Genomic DNA, 22,107 nt, shown 5'->3' on the forward strand with positions numbered 1-22,107 from the left:
TTGGAAACGTAGATCCATTCTTATGCGTTATCTGAAGCCGTATCTTCACGGTTTGGAAAAAATATAACTCACGCAAAACTGAGGTGCTCGGCGTGCGCCGATTTAGTGCAACCAATATGCATTTTGTTGTAGTAATTAATCCTTTTTCAGTTAAGATGGGCCGTATTTAGTACAAAAATTATGAAAAGTATGAAAACCATGTTTACATGAAATATTACGTAAAAACAATTTTATGTATATTGACCATAAAGTTAAATCAAACATTCATTGATTAATCAACATTAAATATTTCTCATTACTTAGTTGCAAGCTAAACATTTGTTTTTTGTTATTAACAAAAGAAGAAGTCAAAACTTGCGAATTCATAGGTCTTTCTTGTACCACGCAGTTTCAGGCAGCCCTTTTCACGTGATTACAACCACATTGTACTTCCTTTTACACTCTTGGCCCACGCACGCGATCAATGCAGAAAATATAATTCTGATATTTGTACAATAATGATGTTCCAAATCCTTTTAGAGTAAAACTGGATGAATAAAACCCTTGAAACGTATCATTAGACATTGCATTAAGCCAATTTCTGTTTGTTTTCCATGTCACACGACAGACAACAAGAATACAAGATAAATATTGATCTGATCACAGCAACAGCATCTTGCCTCAATCCTAGAGCATATTTCGCCTTCACAGCATTGGTCTCGCTTCAGCCATTATTTTCAAGTTCATTTTGTATATGTAAAATAATTTTATAACGCTTCATAGTAAAAAGGTTATAGAGGATTTCAATAGGTAAAAGTACCACTTGGTAAAAGTAGTACTTGTAAAAGTACCACTCAGTACCAGGAAGAACTCGCGATGAAGCAAAGTTCATTTTCGTATCATTGCGCGATTTTTTATGGATTGTCTGATTGCAAATAAATCAGATCATTTACTGCAAGCAACGAACGATGACCAGCCACAACGGTGTAATGGCTTCTTGGCCAGACGATGTAGGTATTCTAGCCATTGAAGTGTATTTTCCTTCCACGTACGTAGATCAAAATAAACTTGAAGAATATGATGGTGTTAGTAAAGGCAAGTACACAATTGGTCTGGGCCAAACTGGAATGGGATTTTGTGGGGATCGCGAAGACACGAACTCTCTCAGTTTAACTGTAGTTCATAACATACTTGAGAAGAATTCCATTGACCCAAAGCAGATTGGAAGATTAGAAGTTGGTACTGAGTCGATTTTGGATAAATCCAAATCAGTAAAAACTGTACTGATGCAACTGTTTGAAGCGAGTGGAAATTCTAATATCGAAGGAGTTGACACAATTAATGCCTGTTTTGGAAGTACTCAAGCATTTTTCAACGCTTTAGACTGGATGGAGAGCAGTGCATGGGACGGTAGGACAGCTGTTTTGACTCATACGAATAACTCCATCAGACATATTTTTATATACAATATCTAAAAAATTAACCGAACTATAAATTTTTCAATTAAGGTCGACTTGCATTAGTTGTGTGTGCTGACATAGCTGTTTATGCTGCTGGCAACGCTAGACCATCAGGAGGTGCTGGTGCTGTTGCAATGTTGGTTGGACCCAATGCTCCGTTAGTAATAGAAAGAGGTGATAATTTAAAGCATTTATTGAATTTTTGGAGTTTCGAGAAATACATGCATATAGACGTGCGGAATTAATGCTGAAGAATTTTTATCTCTTTAGGCTTACGTTCCGTGTTTATGTCGCACTGTTACGATTTTTACAAACCAAATTTTGAGTCTCAGTATCCGGTGGTGGATGGAAAATTGTCAATTAATTGCTATCTCAAAGCGGTCGAGAAATGCTACCATCGTTATCTGATGAAATCTGAGAAATATAATTGCAAAACAAAAGCCAATGGCGATTCATCTCATTATGTTAGATCTATGAATGATATTGATTACATGGTATTTCATAGTCCAGTGTGCAAGCTTACGCAAAAGTCACTGGCTCGCTTAATATTTCTCGACTTTTTGAGAAGTGACGTCATCGATTTGGATAAAAAATACGAAACATTGAAAGAATTCAGGTGAGAGTAGTGAGATTAGAAAACGTGCACGAAGGCATTCGTTGCTTTTCCAATAATCAAAAACAATATACAACTTTTGGAAAGATTGTTCTTTAGATAAAATCTTCGATTTCACAGAGTTCTATATTAAACAGTATGAATAAGATTACTCTTGAGCACAAATCATTTTCAGAGATGTTAAAATTGACGAGTTGTACGAAGACGAAGTGAAAGCAAAGCAGATCGAGAAAGCGTCGGTGAACTTTAGTCTGAAAGAATTTCAAAAGAAAACCAAGCCATCTCTGACGTTTGCAACCAATGTCGGTAATGCCTACACCGCGTCAGTTTATGCAGGATTGGGCTCTCTAATAGCAAGGTGAGTATTATTGATTGTGCTTCTAGTTGGCTTGGTTAGAAATACTCTCCTTCTTTTGTTTTATCGCTGTATTTTTTCTTCTGAAGGAAAACGTAGGAGATGAACAGAAAGACTTAAATTGTTGTATAAAAATTGTTTGAAAAATTTTACAATGATCAGCATTAATTATTTCCATAGTTTATCCCCCAACGAATTGGCCGGGTGTCGAATCGGAATGTTCTGTTATGGCTCTGGTTTTGCATCAGCATTCTACTCAATTAAAGTCTGTTCAGAATCACAAGATCCAAAACTCATCCAGATTTGCAACAACGTTTCGGATATGAAATCAAAGCTACAATCAAGACAATGCCTCGATCCAGCTGAGTTCGAGCAAACGCTGGAAATGAGAGAGAAAAATGCCCACATGAACGACTATTCGCCGTCTGGCTCTGTTGAGCATTTTTGGGACGGAACGTATTATCTGCAACATGTCGATTCCAAATACAGGAGATCTTATGCTCGTAAAACAAAGCAAGAAGCGATGAATATCAATGGCAGCAAGAACACTTTGATCACAAATGGCCATTCCTAGTTATTATCGATTTCAGCAATCTTTTTATATCGTAAATCTGGTGAAAATATAAAAAGTGCAAGTTTTGAAAAAAATTTGCATGATTAGGACAACAACTATTATTGAAGTATGTAGATAAAAAAAAACATTCTGCGATTAAAAATACAAAAATAAATTCGTCAAAATGATTAATGATAATTCCTAACTAAATTTCTGAACATTCCTAGTTTCGCTCATTGTAATTTCCTTTTTCTCATCTATTATGGATTTTCAACTTCTCTCAGCTGTTCCAGAGTAGATTCTGTGTGCCTCAATAATCTATCCTTTCATTGTCAATGGTATACCGCGATTAGGTTCGTATGGAGTCGTTCTTGGCACCATTTTGATACAATCTGAAAACATAAAACTTGTGATTGTGATAATTCTTAAATATTTACAACGCATAAATTTTCATTTTGGTTTTTATGTATTTACCGCACAAAATGTTCGAGTTTTCCGATATAATTAGGATTTGATACAATTATTTGTGACTTGACACATCAATAATACTTACCAATGATAGGACAGACGCTGACACATAATGTGCAGCCAGTACAATCCTTAGTTACATGAGGTAAATGCGTTAATGGGTCGAAGGTAATAGCTTGGTATCCAGAATCATTGCATGTCATGTAACATTTCCCACAATTGATGCACATCTCTTCATCAATTACTGCAACAGCTTGTTGTTTGTTGTCTAGTTCACCGTAAGAACTGATCTTGTCGAGTGCTCGACCAATCATGTCCTTTGATACAAATAATCACAGAAATTACATCATTGAGAATATCAAAAACATACGAGCAATTGAAAGATGCAAAATGTACGGTGGTTAATCGTAAAACTCACTCTCACTGTGGGAGTGGCCTTGATTGCCTGCACCGGCAGGCAAACGCCGTTAGGCATGTTCTCCTCGTTAAGTAAGTCCATCTTTGATTTATATTCACCGATTATTCTCTCTCTTTCATTCAAATAGGTCCCGAAGCTTGGAAGGTTCTGAAAATTTATGAATTAGTTTTGAACTTCAATTAGTTTTGAACTCAACTTCTGTCAGTCCACTCCCGTTCCTGAACTATTGTTCATTATTATTGCTAAAATAATTTGAACTGGCAATTTGAACCGAAAGTTGCTAAAATTTTGATAACACTAAGTTAAACTTGAACATAAATAAATGCCAAAAATACATAGTTATTAGTAAAAATATGAAATGATCTTCCCGCTCACCTTTCCAATTTGATCTATGACTCTAGGTACAGGTTTTCCTTTTTGATGTTTTACAGTAGGAGCACTCTGGCCATCCCAGTTATCAAAATCTTTGCAGGACTCCATGTAGAGTAAACACTTCAATCCTGTGACATAGTCTTCGATAACGGTGAAATCTTGATTTTGTACGGCACTACATACCTTTAAAAGTCCGTGAAGGAAAAATAATGTAACTTACACACTCCGTTGAAAACAAAATAGAAATAATCCATTTGATATTTCTATGAAGTAAATGAAACTCATTTTAATGACAATGAGCTCGTATTGTTCAAAAGTAAATTTTTAATTTCCCAAAATGATGATAAAATTCATCTCTATGAATCTTTCTAAAACTTACTTTACGCAAAAGAGGATCTAGTGTCATCAAAATGTTTTCAAACCTGGACGGCCGAAGCACCAGCATGTATGAATTGTAATGCAACGTCAGCACTGTCTATGCCACCACTTGCTAAGATCGGAAAGCCCGGTAAGGCTCGAGCGATAGCCGAAACCGCTCGTAAACAAATAGGGCGGATGGCGTTTCCCGATACGCCACCGTACGTAGTGCGCTTTTCCACACCTACATGTGGCCAAGGTATTCCTTTTCCACTAAGGCCCATCAGACCTGACACAGTATTGGTTGCTGTAACACCATCTGCACCGCCTACACACACATCGACCGTTATAAGAAACGCCAAATACATTGTAAACAAATTGAGACAGAACTCAGAGAACTGTGCCTTTGAGTGCGTTTAGTTCAAATATAACCATTCGCTATCTCCATGCAGCAACTAAGTTATTCACTTGCCTTCTTTAGCAGCACGAGCGATGACAACAATGTCAGTGACGTTGGGTGTCATTTTGGCAAAGAATGGAATTTTGACTGCATTTTTTACCCACTTTGATATATTTCTTATCATTTCAGGATCCTGAATAACAAAGTGTTTAGTATTTACGTGCTGTTACATGTAAACAATGAACATCTCACTCACACCAGCTCCGACTCTTACCTGTCCGCAGGCAAGGCCCATGCCTCTTTCACCCATACCGTGCGGGCACGACAAGTTTAGCTCTAATGCATCAGATCCAGCAGTCTATAAGATGGATATAAATTCCTGCTTTGAAAAACTGACCAAAGATTTGTAGCAGGCTATTTGGATTAACAAATGAGTCGTTTCCTTGCTAAGTATGTTGAATAGCAAGCACCTAGCTACGCTACGATTGGGAGTATAGGCGTAGAGGGAGTATAGGGGGGCTGAGGGGTTTGAGCCCCCCTTGAAATTAAATAACTAAGGCAATTTAATATAATATAAACAAAGTAAAAAAGAACAAGAAAAGCAGTGGTAAAATGCCAAAATGAATTTTTTACAGATATAAACGATTATCAACATAAACAAACATTAGGCTAGTTAAAATCAGAAATACATCTGATTGTCTGCGTCGAAATCATCGAATCCGAACTGGAATTCGTATTAATGCGTTGAAAACATGTTTACAATGCTGCCAGATCGTGAACAGAGTTCACAGATTTGTGAACGTTTTGCTTTCTTCATGAACGTTTCATGAACATTAAAAATTCGTGAACTTTTTTTCAAAATTTTACGACTTTGTGTTTTCATCATATTAATAAAGAAAGTATAAATAAACGATTTTCAAGATAATATTTTTTTTCTGGTAATTTCTGGAAATGGTCCATTGAAGGTCAATGTAGCAATTTTCCCACTTAATCATACAAAAGCTACAAGAAAAAAGTATTAACCTCTGCCATTTTTGCCAATTGAGACCAATCTTCCTTGGAGTAACCACACATTATACTGGCAATAAGAACCTGATAAATAATCATATAATCAATTTATAGAAGCAAACTTATAAACCTAGCAATTGACGTAACTTTTTTGGCTATTTTTTGAAGTACATAAATACAAATAAATATTTCCAACTTATACAAAGCACATCTTAAATTTCATTATTAAAATAGAACAATTCATACGAAAAGACCATTTATCAATGATTTCATCGTGATTTTAAATATTTCTGAGAGCAACTTAGGTTATTCTGCTTTCAATAAGCTACTAAACCTATGAAGTCCTTTTACAACTAAAGTTTGACGTACACCATTTGGATTTAACCCTTTAGGCGACGAATTTTTTCAAAATTTTTTTGCCACATTTCGTGTGGTGATTGTTGCAGATCTGCTACACTGCCACAGAAAGAGTTGATTATCATGACGTTTAAGCAAACAGTCTTAGTTCAAATACAGCAAGCTTTGACATGTAACAGTGCAAACTTTTAAGCCGATCAATATCAATCTGGATTGACTGAGACGATAATATAAAATGAAAAAGTACTATAACACTGAGCTATAACAAGATACGATATCAATCTGGATTGACTGAGACAATAACATAAAATTGAAAAGTACTATAACACTGAGCTATAACAAGTTACGATATCAATCTGGATTGACTGAGACGATAACATAAAATTGAAAAGTACTATAACACTGAGCTATAACAAGATACGATATCAATCTGGATTGACTGAGACGATAACATAAAATTGAAAAGTACTATAACACTGAGCTATAACAAGAAACATATTTATATTCAAGAACAAGCGCACCTTGTTTGGAAAACTTTCTTTGAGTTCAGTAATAGATTTACACCAGTAGGCAGCTGACTTCTCACTAATCAACTCAATGTTGAGGAAAGCTCCTTGTCCTGGGCCATACATGTGACCGGAAGTAGTTCCGCGAATAATTCGTGGCGACACATTTTTAACGCAATCCTACAGAAGTAAAAACAGTGATACTACGAATCGCAAAATTAAATAACTCATCTAAATTACCTTATTTAGTGCAAAAGTTTTGGTGACGGCAAATCCCCAGCCAGCTTCAAAACCGCGACGAATCATCGCAGATGTTGTTGTGGGTGGAGCACTTGCTAAGCCGAAAGGATTCTCAAACTTCAAGGAGAAAATCTCCACACTAATATCAACAAGATCAACGGGCGTGAAGAAGTTTGGCAGTTTCGGAGTTGGTAAAATAGTCTCCCCAAAGGCTGACTGAAATAAACGATATGGTCGATTGTTTAGTATCTTTTAATGCTTAGGCTGCGTTTACACTATACCGGATTCGCTCATCACGACATCTTCATTTCCTTTTACACCTGTAAATGTACGGAGTAAAAGCTTATTAAGCTGATAGATTTAGTCTATTTCATTGTGTTTCTGACGCTGAACAATTTCACTGCCTTTTAAATATAAAGAATATTCAACCTGCTACGATAGCAATCCGGTATAGTATAAACGGGACCTTAGAAGATTCCGAAGGTATCTAAATAACCCAAAAAGTCAAAAAGAAAATAGCCCCTACTTGAATGTATCTATGCATGTGCCAAGCAGCTGTCTTGCCATCATTTACAGATTCCACCGTCGTATTAGCAACACCAGCAATATCTCCTCCACAAAACACGTCACGCTCACTTGTTGCCATAGTTTCTTCATCGACTTTAGGCAAGCCCCATGAATTGAACTTTAGCGGCTTCAACGCGTCAACAACTTTAAATAAAGTAGCCAAAATAATTACAACAGTTGAATTCATCAGGGGAAAACATTTGAAGATTATGAACAATAAAACCTGATTTCACTCAATCACTATACAGGACATATCATAATATGAGTTTTTTCAATATTGTGCATGACATTGTGATTGATTTCCTAGCACTTTTATTAGAAGATCTCCTTATAGAAACCTATTTTAACAAATTTGTTGTTGAACATTGCACTAAACGCTACCGTCATTTGAAATTGTTGATCCAAAAGCCGAGATGATAAAATTTGTTTTTATTTTCAATGTTTGCTCTTCATCCTCAATCCACGTCCCATCATCCAACTATATAAGATATATTATCCACAAATAAGTGAAAATGACAGGTAGCATATGTTATGTTAAGTCAACATTAAAGTAATTTGATTGAAAGACACTCGCAGAAAATTTACTTCGTTATTTTGTCGCACAGAGTATGAGCCAAATGTAAAACGTATTGAATAGATGGCGCATTTTTTTGACTCCACACCATTGTTTTTTATTTAGCTCATCAAACCTTTTTCAAAAACCAACATAAACGTAGAATACGTTTTCATAACTTTTTATACAAAACATAAACGTAGAATAGGGCAATTGCACGAAGACTGAATAGCGTTATTCATTGGATAGTAAAATTTTCAAACTTGTAAAAAAGTTGTTCGTAATCTTGGAAGCAATATTTTCTTTTGCTGAATGCTCATTTCAAATCATATTTTTCTCTTTTAAGAGGTTTTTTAAACGTTCAAAAAAATTTGCTATCGAGTGGATAGCGCTATTCGTTCTTCGTGCAACCGACCCCTGGTAAAAATATCGCGATTAATGATACCCTGACCTCTTCACATTATATATGACTCGTGGAAATATCATGAACGACTTTTTATGATTGAAAAGTGATTACACTACATATAACAGTAGGTATATACAACATACCTTTTCCGTGTGGCAAAACTCCATGGCATATATGCGCCCATTTTTGAGATGTACCTATAAAATTATATTAAAGAAAATAATACATCACGATGTACAGATAAACCTAAATAATTATATTTACATACGTTATACGATACATCACGATGTACAGATAAACCTAAATAATTATATTTACATACGTTATACGATACATCACGATGTTACAGATAAACCTAAATAATTATATTTACATACGTTATACGATACATCACGATGTACAGATAAACCTAAATAATTATATTTACATACGTTATACGATACATCACGATGGTACAGATAAACCTAAATAATTATATTTACATACGTTATACGATACATCACGATGTTACAGATAAACCTAAATAATTATATTTACATACGTTATACGATACATCACGATGTTACAGATAAACCTAAATAATTATATTTACATACGTTATACGATACATCACGATGTTACAGATAAACCTAAATAATTATATTTACATACGTTATACGATACATCACGATGTACAGATAAACCTAAATAATTATATTTACATACGTTATACGATACATCACGATGTACAGATAAACCTAAATAGTTATATTTACATACGTTATACGATACTTCACGATGTACAATAGGTGTTCGATGATGATAACTTGTGTGTGATCTGAAGAGTAATATAAGTTTTTAGAGAGAAGACATTACCTTGCGCGGTGACTTGAACGGTAAAAACTCACATTTTTCCTCTCTTGCAGCTTCCATCTAAGGAAAGAGACTTTCACCAATTAATACGTGGTAAAAATGTGAACATAACATTTCAAACCAATAAGACTTACTTCTTCAGGAACAGCTCTGATATTGCTAAAACCCTTTCGAAAAACGACAAATACGCGTTTAGCACCACATCTCAAAGCAGACGTGCAACAATCAAATGCTGTATCGCCAGCACCCAGAACGATGACTGTTCCTGATAACTGAGGTAGCTGTGACTTACAGCCACACATTCCTTAAAAAAATATTCGTTTAATGAAAAAAAATGGTTCCATTCCTTTGTACATAGAAACTTAATGTTCAATTTTTTAATTTATCATGTCCGAGAGTGTTCAAGACCAACAGGATTTCATCGATAAACTAAGACTGCAAAGAACAACAGCTTCGGATATTCAGTGAATATGTAAAACTGGGACAAGAGGCTCGATACATCTAACTTTCAAAAGCATAAACCTGAGCCCTCTTAAGAATTCTAAATAATCATGTTTTTTTAAGTGAGATAAGTATAAAAATTAATTTTTAATTCAGCAAAACGAGTAACGCATAAAGATTTAAGAACCAAAATCTTCCTGTAGGGTTTTAGCTTCCTCTCCCCCCGAACACCTCAAAGCAAACCCTGGTATATTCAGTGAACGATGTAGACCCCCCTGAACTTAATCATGTTCCAACGGCCCTGCATTGAAGTAAGACATTCCATTGAAGAATACAAATTGTAATGAGTCAAAGGTATTTGCAAAATGGATGCAATGGAAATATGATATAATGAGAAAGATTGATTGAACTCACCTGGCTTACTTGCCTTAGAAACCATTGGTAAAAAATCTTTTGACGTATAAAACCCATGTTTCATTTCCAAACCTTCAAATATTGGTATGTTTTTTGGTTGTGGAAGTCCTAATGTAAAAAAAACGCAAATTGTTTTTCATGTAAAAATAACAGTAAACACATACATAAAAATTTCACTACTACCAATGCCAATAAAAATCGCCTTGTTTCCAATAGCTCGTAGCGACTCGATGCTCATTCCATTAGATTCAAGAGCTGTGCCTGTCTTAATCTAAAAGATACGATAACTTAATATAAAAAAATGAAAAAAACCCAGCCGTGTAATGATATAGAAATGCAAATTATTGCCTGGAAATTAGCGAATTAAATTGAAGGAAAGTGATAAAGAAAATTTGAAAGACAACTTCACATACCTTTACACCTAAATCCTTCACTAATTCAATTTCAAACGAAACAGCATCATATGGAAGTCGAAATTGTGGAATCTCCGAAGAACTAGATAAGAAAAATATCGTCGAACAATTGACGTTAAAGTCATCACTTGCAAACTAACATCTTCTTCATGCCGACGTGGGTGACGTTGTGATGTAAAATTTGTTGAAAACTACTTTTTGAGCTCGCATATACAAAGACTTTTTGGTCACACATACTTGTACAGATATCGTATCACATTTATAGTAAAAATGAAACCTAACAAATATACCTCAGACCACCTATATAATTCTCTTTCTCATATATTGTAATACAACTGTATCCCAATCTTGCCAAGAATGTTGCGCAACTCAATGATGCCGGACCACAGCCAATTAGAGCAATCTAACAAAAGTCAGTTAGACACTGTACAGTTACTTACACAATCTATAGAGATCAGTGATGATCACGCGATGTATATGATGTAGAGTTAGTAATAATAACAAAGTGCTTGAGTAGGCAATTGCTTGCAGACGTAAAAAAATCATAGAAATTTTACCTTGGAGGATTATAGAATACCCGCCCGTTTTTGAAGGCCCCTTACAAACTCGAGGATACCGCATACATAGTTAAAAGTAATAGTAAAGTTAAATTTAAGCATCATTTACTTCTCAATTATCTATTTAGTATCATTTAGAAATCAATATAAGGAACGAGGCATATTATATATACGAGTGGATAATGAGTGAATTTGTATTCTATAATCTAGCCTTACCTTGGCTCGATAACTTGTCGGTAATTCTTCGTATTTCGGTAAACTGGGATCGCGAATTTGAGGTAAGTGCATCTTTTTAAATACCTACGTCACGTGTTTAGATAAAAGAAGGTCCTTATTGGAAAGGCACAAATGTTGCAGGAATGTGAAAAGCAAATAGTCAACCTCCGTTGCAAATTGTTGAAGTCCACCGATATTGATAGGACCTTCTTCGCTGGCATATAAGTTACATCCACCAACACAGAGATCACTCGTTGGACATACCATACCACAGGTCAAACCAAGTGGGTTGTCACTAAAGATTGTCTTTGCTGCACCATAGAAATTCTGCACAAATTTTAACCATGTACCACAACATTAGTAGTTTAGAACGTACACAATACTTCGCATTTGTAAGATAATTTTTTTTGGAATTACTCACTTACTGTGTTGTTTAAAGTGCCTATATCACCCCAGGGAAATAATCTGTTTCGATAGAGTTGACTATTTTAAGAACATTTGCAATATAATTTATAAGACGAAAATTTGATCTTCCTTGACTTTTTGGGCATCAACGTTGACTTTTTGGGCCTCAACGTTTACTTTTTGGGCCTCAAAATTGGCTTTTTGGGCCTCAACGTTGGCTTTTTGGGCATCAACGTTGGCTTTTTGGGCCTCAAAATTGGCTTTTTGGGCATCAACGTTGACTTTTTGGGCATCAACGTTGGCTTTTTGGGCCTCAACGTTGACTTTTTGGGCCTAAAAATTGGCTTTTTGGGCCTCAACGCTGACTTTTTGGGCATCAACGTTGACTTTTTGGGCATCAACGTTGGCTTTTTGGGCCTCAACGTTGACTTTTTGGGCCTCAAAATTGGCTTTTTGGGCCTCAACGTTGACTTTTTGGGCCTCAACGTTGACTTTTTGGGCATCAACGTTGGCTTTTTGGGCCTCAACGTTGGCTTTTTGGGCCTCAACGTTGGCTTTTTGGGCATCAACGTTGGCTTTTTGGGCCTCAACGTTGACTTTTTGGGCCTCAACGTTGACTTTTTGGGCATGAACGTTGGCTTTTGAGGCATGAACGTTGGCTTTTTGGGCCTCAACGTTGGCTTTTTGGGCATGAACGTTGGCTTTTTGGGCCTCAACGTTTACTTTTTGGGCCTCAACGTTTACTTTTTGGGCATCAACGTTGACTTTTTGGGCATCAACGTTGGCTTTTTGAGCCTCAACGTTGACTTTTTGGGCATCAACGTTGGCTTTTTGGGCCTCAACGTTGACTTTTTGGGCCTCAACATTGACTTTTTGGGCCTCAACGTTGACTTTTTGGGCCTAAACGTTGGCTTTTTGGGCCTCAACGTTGACTTTTTGGGCCTCAACGTTGACTTTTTGGGCATCAACGTTGACTTTTTGGGCCTCAACGTTGGCTTTTTGGGCATCAACGTTGACTTTTTGGGCATCAACGTTGACTTTTTGGGCCTCAAAATTGACTTTTTGTGCCTCAACGTTGACTTTTTTCGTGTTTGACCGTGAGGTGCTGTGACTGGGTGTTGTTCACCGGACGTGGCGTACATTGGAGAACATGTTCTTAAAATAGCCAACTCTATCTACGTAGATAATTTCCCTGAGGGTGATATAGGTACTAAAACCCACATCAATGAAGGAAATTATAGTTATTAATGCTATAAAGCAAGACAGTATTCTTGAAAGAAATTTAGTTGCGCTCAACTGCTGAATCTCAGAATAAACACAGACAGTCGATAAATATTAAGATTTTACCTTGTTGGATATACTTGTAATAAATGATTTGATATCAAGCTGGGTGGGGCAGCTCTTCTGACAAGGCGCATCAGCACATTTCAAACATCTTAAGATAGATCAAAAAAATTATTAGATTACAATCCCCAAACAATTTCCAAAAATGCCTGAATTGATAGGAATAGTTTTAGGGTTGCGGTTAGGGTTGAGATTAGGCTTAGGCTTAGGGTTAGGGTTTGGGTTTGGGTAGAACAATTCTCATTGATTTGAATGGCTGAAACTTAACAAAATTTTTTATATTTCATGTTTGGGATAGGTTATCTAACGTGACTTTCACCCTTATACATAGATCTACGTTATTTTACTTTTTTGGCTTTAAACCATTTTAGACTATGCAAGATTGCTGTTTTTTAAAAGATTTTAGTGGAAAATATCCTTGTCACCTCGCTGCCTCTCTTAGAGCACCTCTTTCACTCAATGTAGTATGTTTGATATCATCAAAGTTCTTCGTGAGATCCGCACAAGTCTAATTGGCAAATTGTTTGAGTAAGATTTTGTAACAGTACAGAAAACGCTCTGAAAAATTTTGATGTAGACCATAAAGTTTCTTTGTTTATCACAATATGAATTTTTTAATTAAAGTTAACTTGAATATTCAAATGTTCATACATACAGAACACGACTTGTCTTGATTTCGTTTCCAATGCTTCTTTATTCTTTTTGTCGCCGCAGAGTGAACAATTGTAGCGTGAGGATGAATTCTCGGATTTAGAGCTAAAAGGTTCTATAAAAGACGTTCACTTTAAATTTTGTTTTGTCTGATGTTGGTTAAAATACCTCTAATTACATTCCATGTGAGAAACAGAAGAAAAGATTTTCATAATCTGGGGACAGTTGCACGAAGTCCCAAATGGCGCTATCCACTGGATAGTAAATTTTATTGAACGTTATATACTCTACTGTATAAACCTTTGAAATTTGAATGGAATATATTGAACTGTCTTGAACATGTGTCGGCTCCATAGCGTATCTACTAGTAACTAACCAGCCTGCAAGATTTGGTAAGTTTCTAAGCGTTATCATAACTCATTTCTTTAGAAATATATCCTGGTTATTAGAAATAGTTACATGAACTGTCAAATACGCAGTGCGCACTCCTAATTTTATAGACGCAAATGCTTGCTCATTTACAATATTTTATCAAACTATTTTTAATATGATGACAGTTCGATTTCATATTGTTTTAAAATCAAGGGCCTATCACACGAAGACTGGTTAACGTTATCCATTGGATAATAAAATTCTCAACTTTATAAAGAAAGTGTTTATATTTTTCTGACAAAAAATAAAATTTGTGATCTTAGAAGCAATATTTTCTTTCAGTGATTGCTCAGTTCAAGCCGTATATTTTTCCCTTTTAAGAGGTTTTTTGAAATCAATGTTAATAGTAGTGCAAGAACCGTACGAATTAGTCGTTTGCACCGGACCGATGGAGGAAAAAATACTTTCACGACAATAAGAGACAGTTATATATTACAAATGGTGACGTTTAGTGCAAGACAAGAAGTGATTCTTCATAACGTAAACATCTCATATAGCAAATATCAATTCTGGGTCATTCTAAAAATTTTTCACAATTTTTACCAATTTGATATACAGTTTACAACTCTATATTAACCAAAGTGACTAATTACTTCTGAAAAATTTTTCCCTTGGTTATTACATTACTTTATACATAATTAACCCATGAAAAAGAAAAAACGATAAATTATTATGTTTTCCGAGAATTTCCTTAATGTAGCATATTTGCTACAATGGTAAATAAGGCAAAAGCTAGTATTAATAATGTTTTGTTAATATGTATTGCAAAAATTCTGTTTGTTCAATAAGAGGCTTAAGTTATATTACAGCATAATATAAGCTATTAAAAAATTCAAAAAGGTGTTACTTTGAATGATATGCAACGTAGCAATTACGGTTTTTGTTCAAGCATAAATAAACCTTGCACTTCCCACACATTACGATGGAAAATCCACCTGTGCAATTTCGGCAACGTTGCCATTTCTTTGCATAAATGGACAAATGATCAACACCGTCAAATCGGACATCTTGTACAGGTGCTGGATTAACTGAATTTTTCTTTTCTTCCTTGCACTTTTCAATGCCCGACGCCCACGTTGTGGTTTGTTCACATTACATAAGGCAAAGGCAACCATAGCTAGAAATTTTCTCAATGACATTGCTCTGAAGTTAAGAATTTTGCAATCTCTTCTGTATAAGAGTCATGCATTTACCAGTGCAATTGTGAGAGTGCGGTAAAAGATGTAAATATACCATCTTTTGCTTCTAAGCTGACATTTATAGAGCGAACACGGCATATCCATTAGGTCAATTCCTCCCATTGATTTATTATAAACAGCAATAATTGATGGACGACTAACACTTATGTGCTGTTTCTTTGATCTATCATATCTCTGTATATCATTGCAATCTTCATTTCCTAAATAAGAAGATATCATTGTGACACACTTGTTGTCGCACCATCGAACCAAAGAGAGATTTCTGGTTGTCTCAACAACACTGTTATCTGAGCCTCTTCCCTCTTTTTTTAATTCTTTCTCAGATTTAAGAGGAGCACCACGAAGACGATTGTTGTTAATGGTACCAACATAATGCAATCCTCTTTTTTCCAGTTCAGCAACCATCTCAAAATTAGAAAAAAATTGTCGGCAAAGATTTTGAAATTTCTTTTTGCAGGAAGAGTTGAACACAACTTGAAATCAACATTTCCACCCGATCCACAACCAGAGACATTGCTTTCATCTTCAATTGTGGCATTCTTCCCTTGATAAATATCAAAAACATGCAAAAAGCCTGTTGATGAACATCGAGCCCAAAGCTTGAATCTCCATTTTCATGGCTTCTTTGGAAGATATTGCTTTAGCATTGATCTTCCTTTGAAGGCAACCATAACTTCATCTATGCATTGGTTTTCAGATGGAATTACTTTCAAAAAGTTTGAATTTAAATCATCACACCATTGCCTTATCTTCCAGACTTTATCAGTTTTATTGTCCTTGGTTACTGTTAAGTTGTTGGCATTGTGCAAATAGGAAACTAGCTTCTGAAACTGTTTGTCTTGATATTACATCAGCTATTGGATTATAACGGATGTGTGCTTCCCAATAGCAACCGACAGCAGGCATTTGCACTAATCCCATGTGAAAAAAAGATCAACAAATGTTTCCAGTTCACAAGCTGATGTTTGAAGAGAAATTCCAACTTTTTGATGTGCGTAATGATTGGACTCTTCAGCCAAATATTCAAACATGTCCCTGGTGACAAAATATTTGAAGTAGTTGTAGGAAGTGTCATCTTTTGGTTCGGGTTCAAGCTGTGCATCAATGAATTCTAAGTTTGAAGGTGGAACAAATGCTCTTCTCTTGTCAAACTTATATACAATTTTATGTTTTGCTTGGTTTCTTGCAGTTGAGGCATGGGCCACTTTTTCAGGAAATACATCTTTAAAATCAATGTTCGTATCCTCATCATGAGGACTGTCAGCCTTGATGTCCATATTATCATCATGTTGTTCGGCACCATGGTTTTCATCACCAGGTGGTAACCATTCATCTGTTTCATCATCTCTTGACAAATCACTCAACTCACTCTCTGAACCAATAACATAATTAATTATCTCACTTGTCTTCAAACCGATTCGACATCTAAAAAGCATGTATAAATCAATATTATATGTAAATAGTAGAAGAAACTATAGTCGTAGTATGAAATTTCATTCTACACAGTACTTGACATGTTAAAGACATCATAAAATTGATAGCAAGCAGGCATTTATTTCGTAATTTTTACAAAAACCTCAACTTTATTCTAAATACTTCATGTAGCTTGTTTTATCAATTATTGACCAATGTAGCAGATTTACTACAAGGATTTTTATCGAAAATTTTCGAACATAAAATATCCGTATTCTTTGCTAAAAGTCAGCATAAAATGTCTAAAAAAGCCCTTTTTTAAATAAAATTAAAATTTATAGAACAAATCACCATATTTCAAAACAAAAAATGAAATTAAACTTACCTCAAATTTTCTCACATGCCTTTCTTCGTGACCCGCCATATTTGATTTAGAAAAATTGATGCTATGGGGGTGACTACCAGAGCCCTCTATTAGTAAGAGTTGGGACATCTATTGTTATCCGTTTAGCTTACGTTGATTGGGCAATATTGATCACCTGATCAATTTCCGCCATTTTGGTTCCTAGTTTTGAAATTTCAGCTAGTGTTTATATAGCAATTGCTGCTAGTAATACAGTATTTTGAGATAATATTGCGATTTTTTATGGATAAGTGTGTAATAACTGATTGTTGAAGACTACTAAATGTCATTACATATCGCAAGAATCGAGGATTACGAAAAAAATTAAAGAAATACCTTTTCGTCGAACTTACGAAATTTGATTGCGTATGGTGATTGTTGTGCTGAACTGCTTTTGATATAAGGTTCAATTAACTGACTCAAGTAGAGAAACATTTTTGGGCCAAATAACATTGAAAAGTTCGTGCTGATGCAGTTTCAATAGTTTTCTTACTCCAAAGCTTGTTTTTTAATCGAAGATGATTTCTCATTATGTTCTGAAATTGGTCAATCTACAAACCTCTCAATTCTCAGCCACTTCCACACTGAAACAACTACACCAAATCACAGAAACTCTTATGATTTTCCATGTTGTATTTATTATTTTTAGTTCATCATTTAAAAATGAAGTAATTATAATTAGGATATTCACTGAAACATCTGAGTACAATATATTTTTGGTAATGAATTGTACAAATGTACCCTACTTCTGTAGCTCAAAGTAGAACATTACTTCTCTTCTAGACTTGTCGATGATATTTTAATTGTAGGCTTTGGTTTATAAGATCAGAGGCATATCTCCATAATTTCAGCTATTTGGGCTTTTTAATGTATATCACAACTGTTACTGCCTTTCTCATATATATTAAAATATTGCCGGCTTTCTGATATATATTTAGGTGCTGCTAGCTTTTTGATATATATATTTCACTGGCAATACAAGGCATAGAATTTGAACAAACGGGGGCTGAGCTCCCTCCAACACACCCCTGTTTGATCATTAAACACATATAGAAGTTTTGTCATTCCTCAACCAATAAATTTAACTCTTTGCTAAATTAAAGATTGGGATCAGACTCATATGCTGTATAAAAGACTACAAACAGTAGCATTTATAGCAAACAGACTGTTCTTCAACAACAGAAATGTTTCATATTATAGAAATAATATATTCATTTTAAAGAAATGCTTCACCAAAATTTTCAGCAGAATCCCTAACAAACTTTATTAGAAATAAACTTTAATACTTTATAAAGTGATAAAGGCGAAATAACTTCATATACAGGAATAAAACGTTTAAGGTCAAATGCATCTTGGTCAAATCATATTTCAATAACTAAAAAGTAAAAAAGTCTGTCATTTTCTGCTGAGCAAGAAAATTTTGTGATCTTTCGGAATAAAAATATCATGCTTGGATTAAATTGGGGCATAAATCACTCACTACCATTAAATTGTTACAAATCTTGAACACAAATCTCTCGGACCAAATCTGCATGATTACTATGATTCAAAGTTTCGAACAAAGTCTTGTCCAAGTATTTGATAACACTGATGCCAGGATAACATTGCCGCTTGCCGCCAAGCTTAAAGATCTTGAAAACTTGTTACAGAGTCGGAACATAAGCCGAGAAAACACGTTCACGTACGAAAATACTTCTTACAATGGGTCACGATCAATTTGAAGCACGAACTAGTAAACCGCAAACGAAGCTCAAACCAATGAAATTAAATCAGGTCTGCCGCAAATCGTTAAAAAAATGCAAAGAGCTTGCTATTATTCCTAATATATTTGATACTACCATGGAATAAGCTTAAATTGCCTTCTTCTTTTGCATATAAACCCAATTTCCAATAGTATTATTATAGTTAAACTTTGCAAGTAGGAACCAAAATGGCGGCTCCGCGCTCGCCCCAGACCGTTTGTCCCAACTCTTACTAATAGAGGGCTCTGGTGACTACATGTTTTATTAATATATATTAGCATTAAACATGTAGCACATAATCTACACTGGTGAATAACAAAAATATTGCATAATCTGACAGAATTTATTAGTGATTTCCAATGCATTTGCTACAAGGGTTAATATATGGATAAAATAAACAACGAATAACATATTCATTGAACTTAACAAGTAACTAAACAAGCAATGAGATTTACACACTATATGAAATTCGATACATAATTCATTTGCTGTTGAATAGCTATCATATATTCGTATAGAGATAGCGCTGTGTATTGAATCAGTAATTTATAAAGGTTGACTTTATATTTATACCCATCTCCCAGTATGGAAAGTATGTCTTCTGCACACCGGAGATTTTTTTTAATAATATTATTGCACACCAGGCATATTTGGGCGTGGCAAAATTCCGCCATATTTGTGGGCGTGGCAGGGTCATTCAATGATGCATGTGGTGCTGAGTATTCCTGAAATAACGCAGTAGTTAACTTTGTTTAAGCTCTTGCGTGTTTGTTGAATAGTTTACAATGGCAACAAGCATTTACAATTAAAGTGTACATTTACAGTTTACAGATAAAGTAAAAACTAAAAGATAAAATATCGCATTTAAAACTATAAATCCTTGAGTGAGTACAACTCCGTCATATTTCACCAAAATCATTTTCATGCAAAACATGTGGACATCGAGGAGGCTCATGCCTCACTCTATCCACAACTTTGCTCACTTCAAAATTTGACGCTCTGTGTTCTTAAAAATATGGTAGCCGATGCTTTGGTAGCTTATAGTCTTCATCACCGTTTGTATAAATTTCTGCAATGGCTCTCATGGTACGAGGACATGAAACGGGCTGGGGAACGCACCAATCTACTATAGATCTATGAACCAAAACCTCGAGATATTCACATCCAATTCAAACGGAAGTTATGCGTTGAGAAATGACATTTGTATAAACAGTAACTTCCGATATTTTAACAGCAACAAAGGCTTACAAAGCAAGATTCAGTCTCTTGCAATATCACACCCTGTCTCATCAATATTGCTTAAATTACTATTTTTCCTTCCAAAGATTTTGCGACGTACAACATGTTTGACACAATAAAACACTGAAAAGAGCCTGTGTACACCGAGATTAGCGATACTTCGTATATTAATTTAATATTATTATGCTTTGATCGTCATATGCGCACCAGTGCACCATAAAATATATTTTGCACACCAGCACACCAGTAATTTCATAGTGCGCACCGGAGATCTCGTCGAAAAACGACATACTTTCCAGTCTGGCCCATCTCGATTGCGTTATTTAAATCTAAGTAGATTCAAGGGTTGGCACGACTAAAAATCTCATCAAAAAATACTGGGACAGTCCGGCAAGACCAATACAATGGCATCTGACATCATTTACAACACGAGGTTTACCGCTAAAGGCATAATTTACCTTCGTGAAAATAAAATCAATACATTTTCTCATACCTCTATATCAACATCGTGGTGTGATAATGCCATTTCGCGGAAAGCATTTGCTTACAACAACTGCCTTCTAACAAATCGAATGCAAAACCCAGATCGTGTTACGGAAATAAGCCACAGATCTAATAATACACTAGATAGTGCAACGGCTTACATTTCATAAGTGGTGGTTGAAGCCGGGCAAATTTACTTCCGGAGCCCCAAAGTAGTGAGAATCAATATGGCGTTGTATTAGAAAATATCTGGTCAAAGCTGAAATCTTGCAATTACTTGCAAGTCACGACGGTTACATAAACTGGTTTACTCTATTAATGAAAAAAATCAATGTGACCATAGTTTTTCAAGAAAAAGATAGCAGAATACGCCAATACATCGCCGTAAAATTGATTTCAAGTGTAGCTCGATTTGAAAGCATCAGGAGCGACGAAGGCTTAAGGTACTGGAATTTGCACATCTAAATATCGTATCACAGCACAATCTGCCACAAAATGTTCAATCGAACGTCGTAGAATTATCTTCCGATATTTATTGTTAAGTAAAACGAGTTGGAGATAACAGTTTGAAAGATTTTTCACGATTTATATAAAGTATATTGTTCACTGTACATAATTAAATATTGCACTGGATTATTGTACCAGAAATGCATTTTTCTGGTGTTTCTGGTCGGCAAACGAATATAGCTATGTCAAGATGTGAGTAATTAATACGTTCAGAAATTATTTACAGAAAGAATGTGAAGAGTCTACCTCGAAGAGTCTATGTCTTGCTTGTCTATGTCTTGTCTATGTCTTGCTTGTCTTGCTTGTCTATGTCATAGAGTCTGTCTTGCTTCTTCGGAATTTGTTTTATATTATGAGTCTACCTCTGCTACACCAAATTTTTTTGTGAAGTATAAAATGCAGGTCACTTGTGAAACTGTTGATACCACAGGTTGATACAATACACTCTGTCCAACACGGGGAAAATATTTACTTGTTAAAGCAAGAAGAGTCACCAGACTTGTAGTCTTGACTGTGTTTTACACATATATATAAACAGTGTATTGACATAGTCTAAACCAGTGGGTTATATGGCCACTGCCCACAGTGCTTAATGTACTGTTATGGTGATGTTATGCTACTGTTTTCAACATTTTTACTGTCTTTTTTACCATTCAGGCATGTATATGCATATAAAACTTTCTACACATTCTTGTTATTGAAAATATCAAACCTAATTTATTTATTCTGAGCAAAATATTTAATTTGTGCTCGTAACATGTGTCAATTTCTGACTGATTTTTGT

At 35.1% G+C, this 22,107-nt stretch overlaps 2 protein-coding genes and 2 long non-coding RNA genes across 4 annotated transcripts; 1 reads left to right on the forward strand and 3 right to left on the reverse strand.

Annotated features, from left to right (window-relative positions):
* Positions 1-79: 79 nt before the first annotated feature.
* On the reverse strand, positions 80-21,751 carry LOC124434313. Its single transcript, XR_006944740.1, has 3 exons — positions 21,740-21,751; positions 21,686-21,690; positions 80-428 (listed from the first exon to the last, which is right to left on the reverse strand). It is a non-coding gene; the product is annotated as an uncharacterized LOC124434313 (long non-coding RNA).
* Positions 840-3,152, forward strand: LOC124434302 (hydroxymethylglutaryl-CoA synthase 1-like). Its single transcript, XM_046984193.1, has 5 exons — positions 840-1,389; positions 1,488-1,613; positions 1,710-2,055; positions 2,228-2,410; positions 2,588-3,152. Exons 1-5 carry the CDS (start codon positions 948-950, stop codon positions 2,979-2,981), a joined length of 1,491 nt encoding a protein of 496 aa, XP_046840149.1. The 5' UTR covers positions 840-947; the 3' UTR covers positions 2,982-3,152.
* LOC124434293 (dihydropyrimidine dehydrogenase [NADP(+)]-like) lies at positions 3,044-20,961 on the reverse strand. The gene is made up of 25 exons (XM_046984183.1): positions 20,827-20,961; positions 13,910-14,020; positions 13,680-13,762; positions 13,258-13,345; positions 11,671-11,832; positions 11,506-11,589; positions 11,023-11,135; positions 10,733-10,814; positions 10,503-10,590; positions 10,320-10,427; positions 9,599-9,768; positions 9,468-9,524; positions 8,756-8,809; positions 8,035-8,131; positions 7,613-7,797; positions 7,087-7,302; positions 6,862-7,026; positions 5,999-6,067; positions 5,250-5,333; positions 5,048-5,168; positions 4,641-4,903; positions 4,222-4,401; positions 3,847-3,993; positions 3,514-3,745; positions 3,044-3,352 (listed from the first exon to the last, which is right to left on the reverse strand). Exons 1-25 carry the CDS (start codon positions 20,857-20,859, stop codon positions 3,279-3,281), a joined length of 3,066 nt encoding a protein of 1,021 aa, XP_046840139.1. The 5' UTR covers positions 20,860-20,961; the 3' UTR covers positions 3,044-3,278.
* On the reverse strand, positions 14,845-17,376 carry LOC124434321. The gene is made up of 2 exons (XR_006944742.1): positions 17,335-17,376; positions 14,845-16,961 (listed from the first exon to the last, which is right to left on the reverse strand). It is a non-coding gene; the product is annotated as an uncharacterized LOC124434321 (long non-coding RNA).
* Positions 21,752-22,107: the final 356 nt, after the last annotated feature.

The sequence above is a fragment of the Xenia sp. Carnegie-2017 genome, unplaced genomic scaffold, assembly GCF_021976095.1.
Source record: "Xenia sp. Carnegie-2017 unplaced genomic scaffold, XeniaSp_v1 HiC_scaffold_1, whole genome shotgun sequence".
Taxonomy (NCBI): Eukaryota; Metazoa; Cnidaria; class Anthozoa; order Malacalcyonacea; family Xeniidae; genus Xenia; species Xenia sp. Carnegie-2017.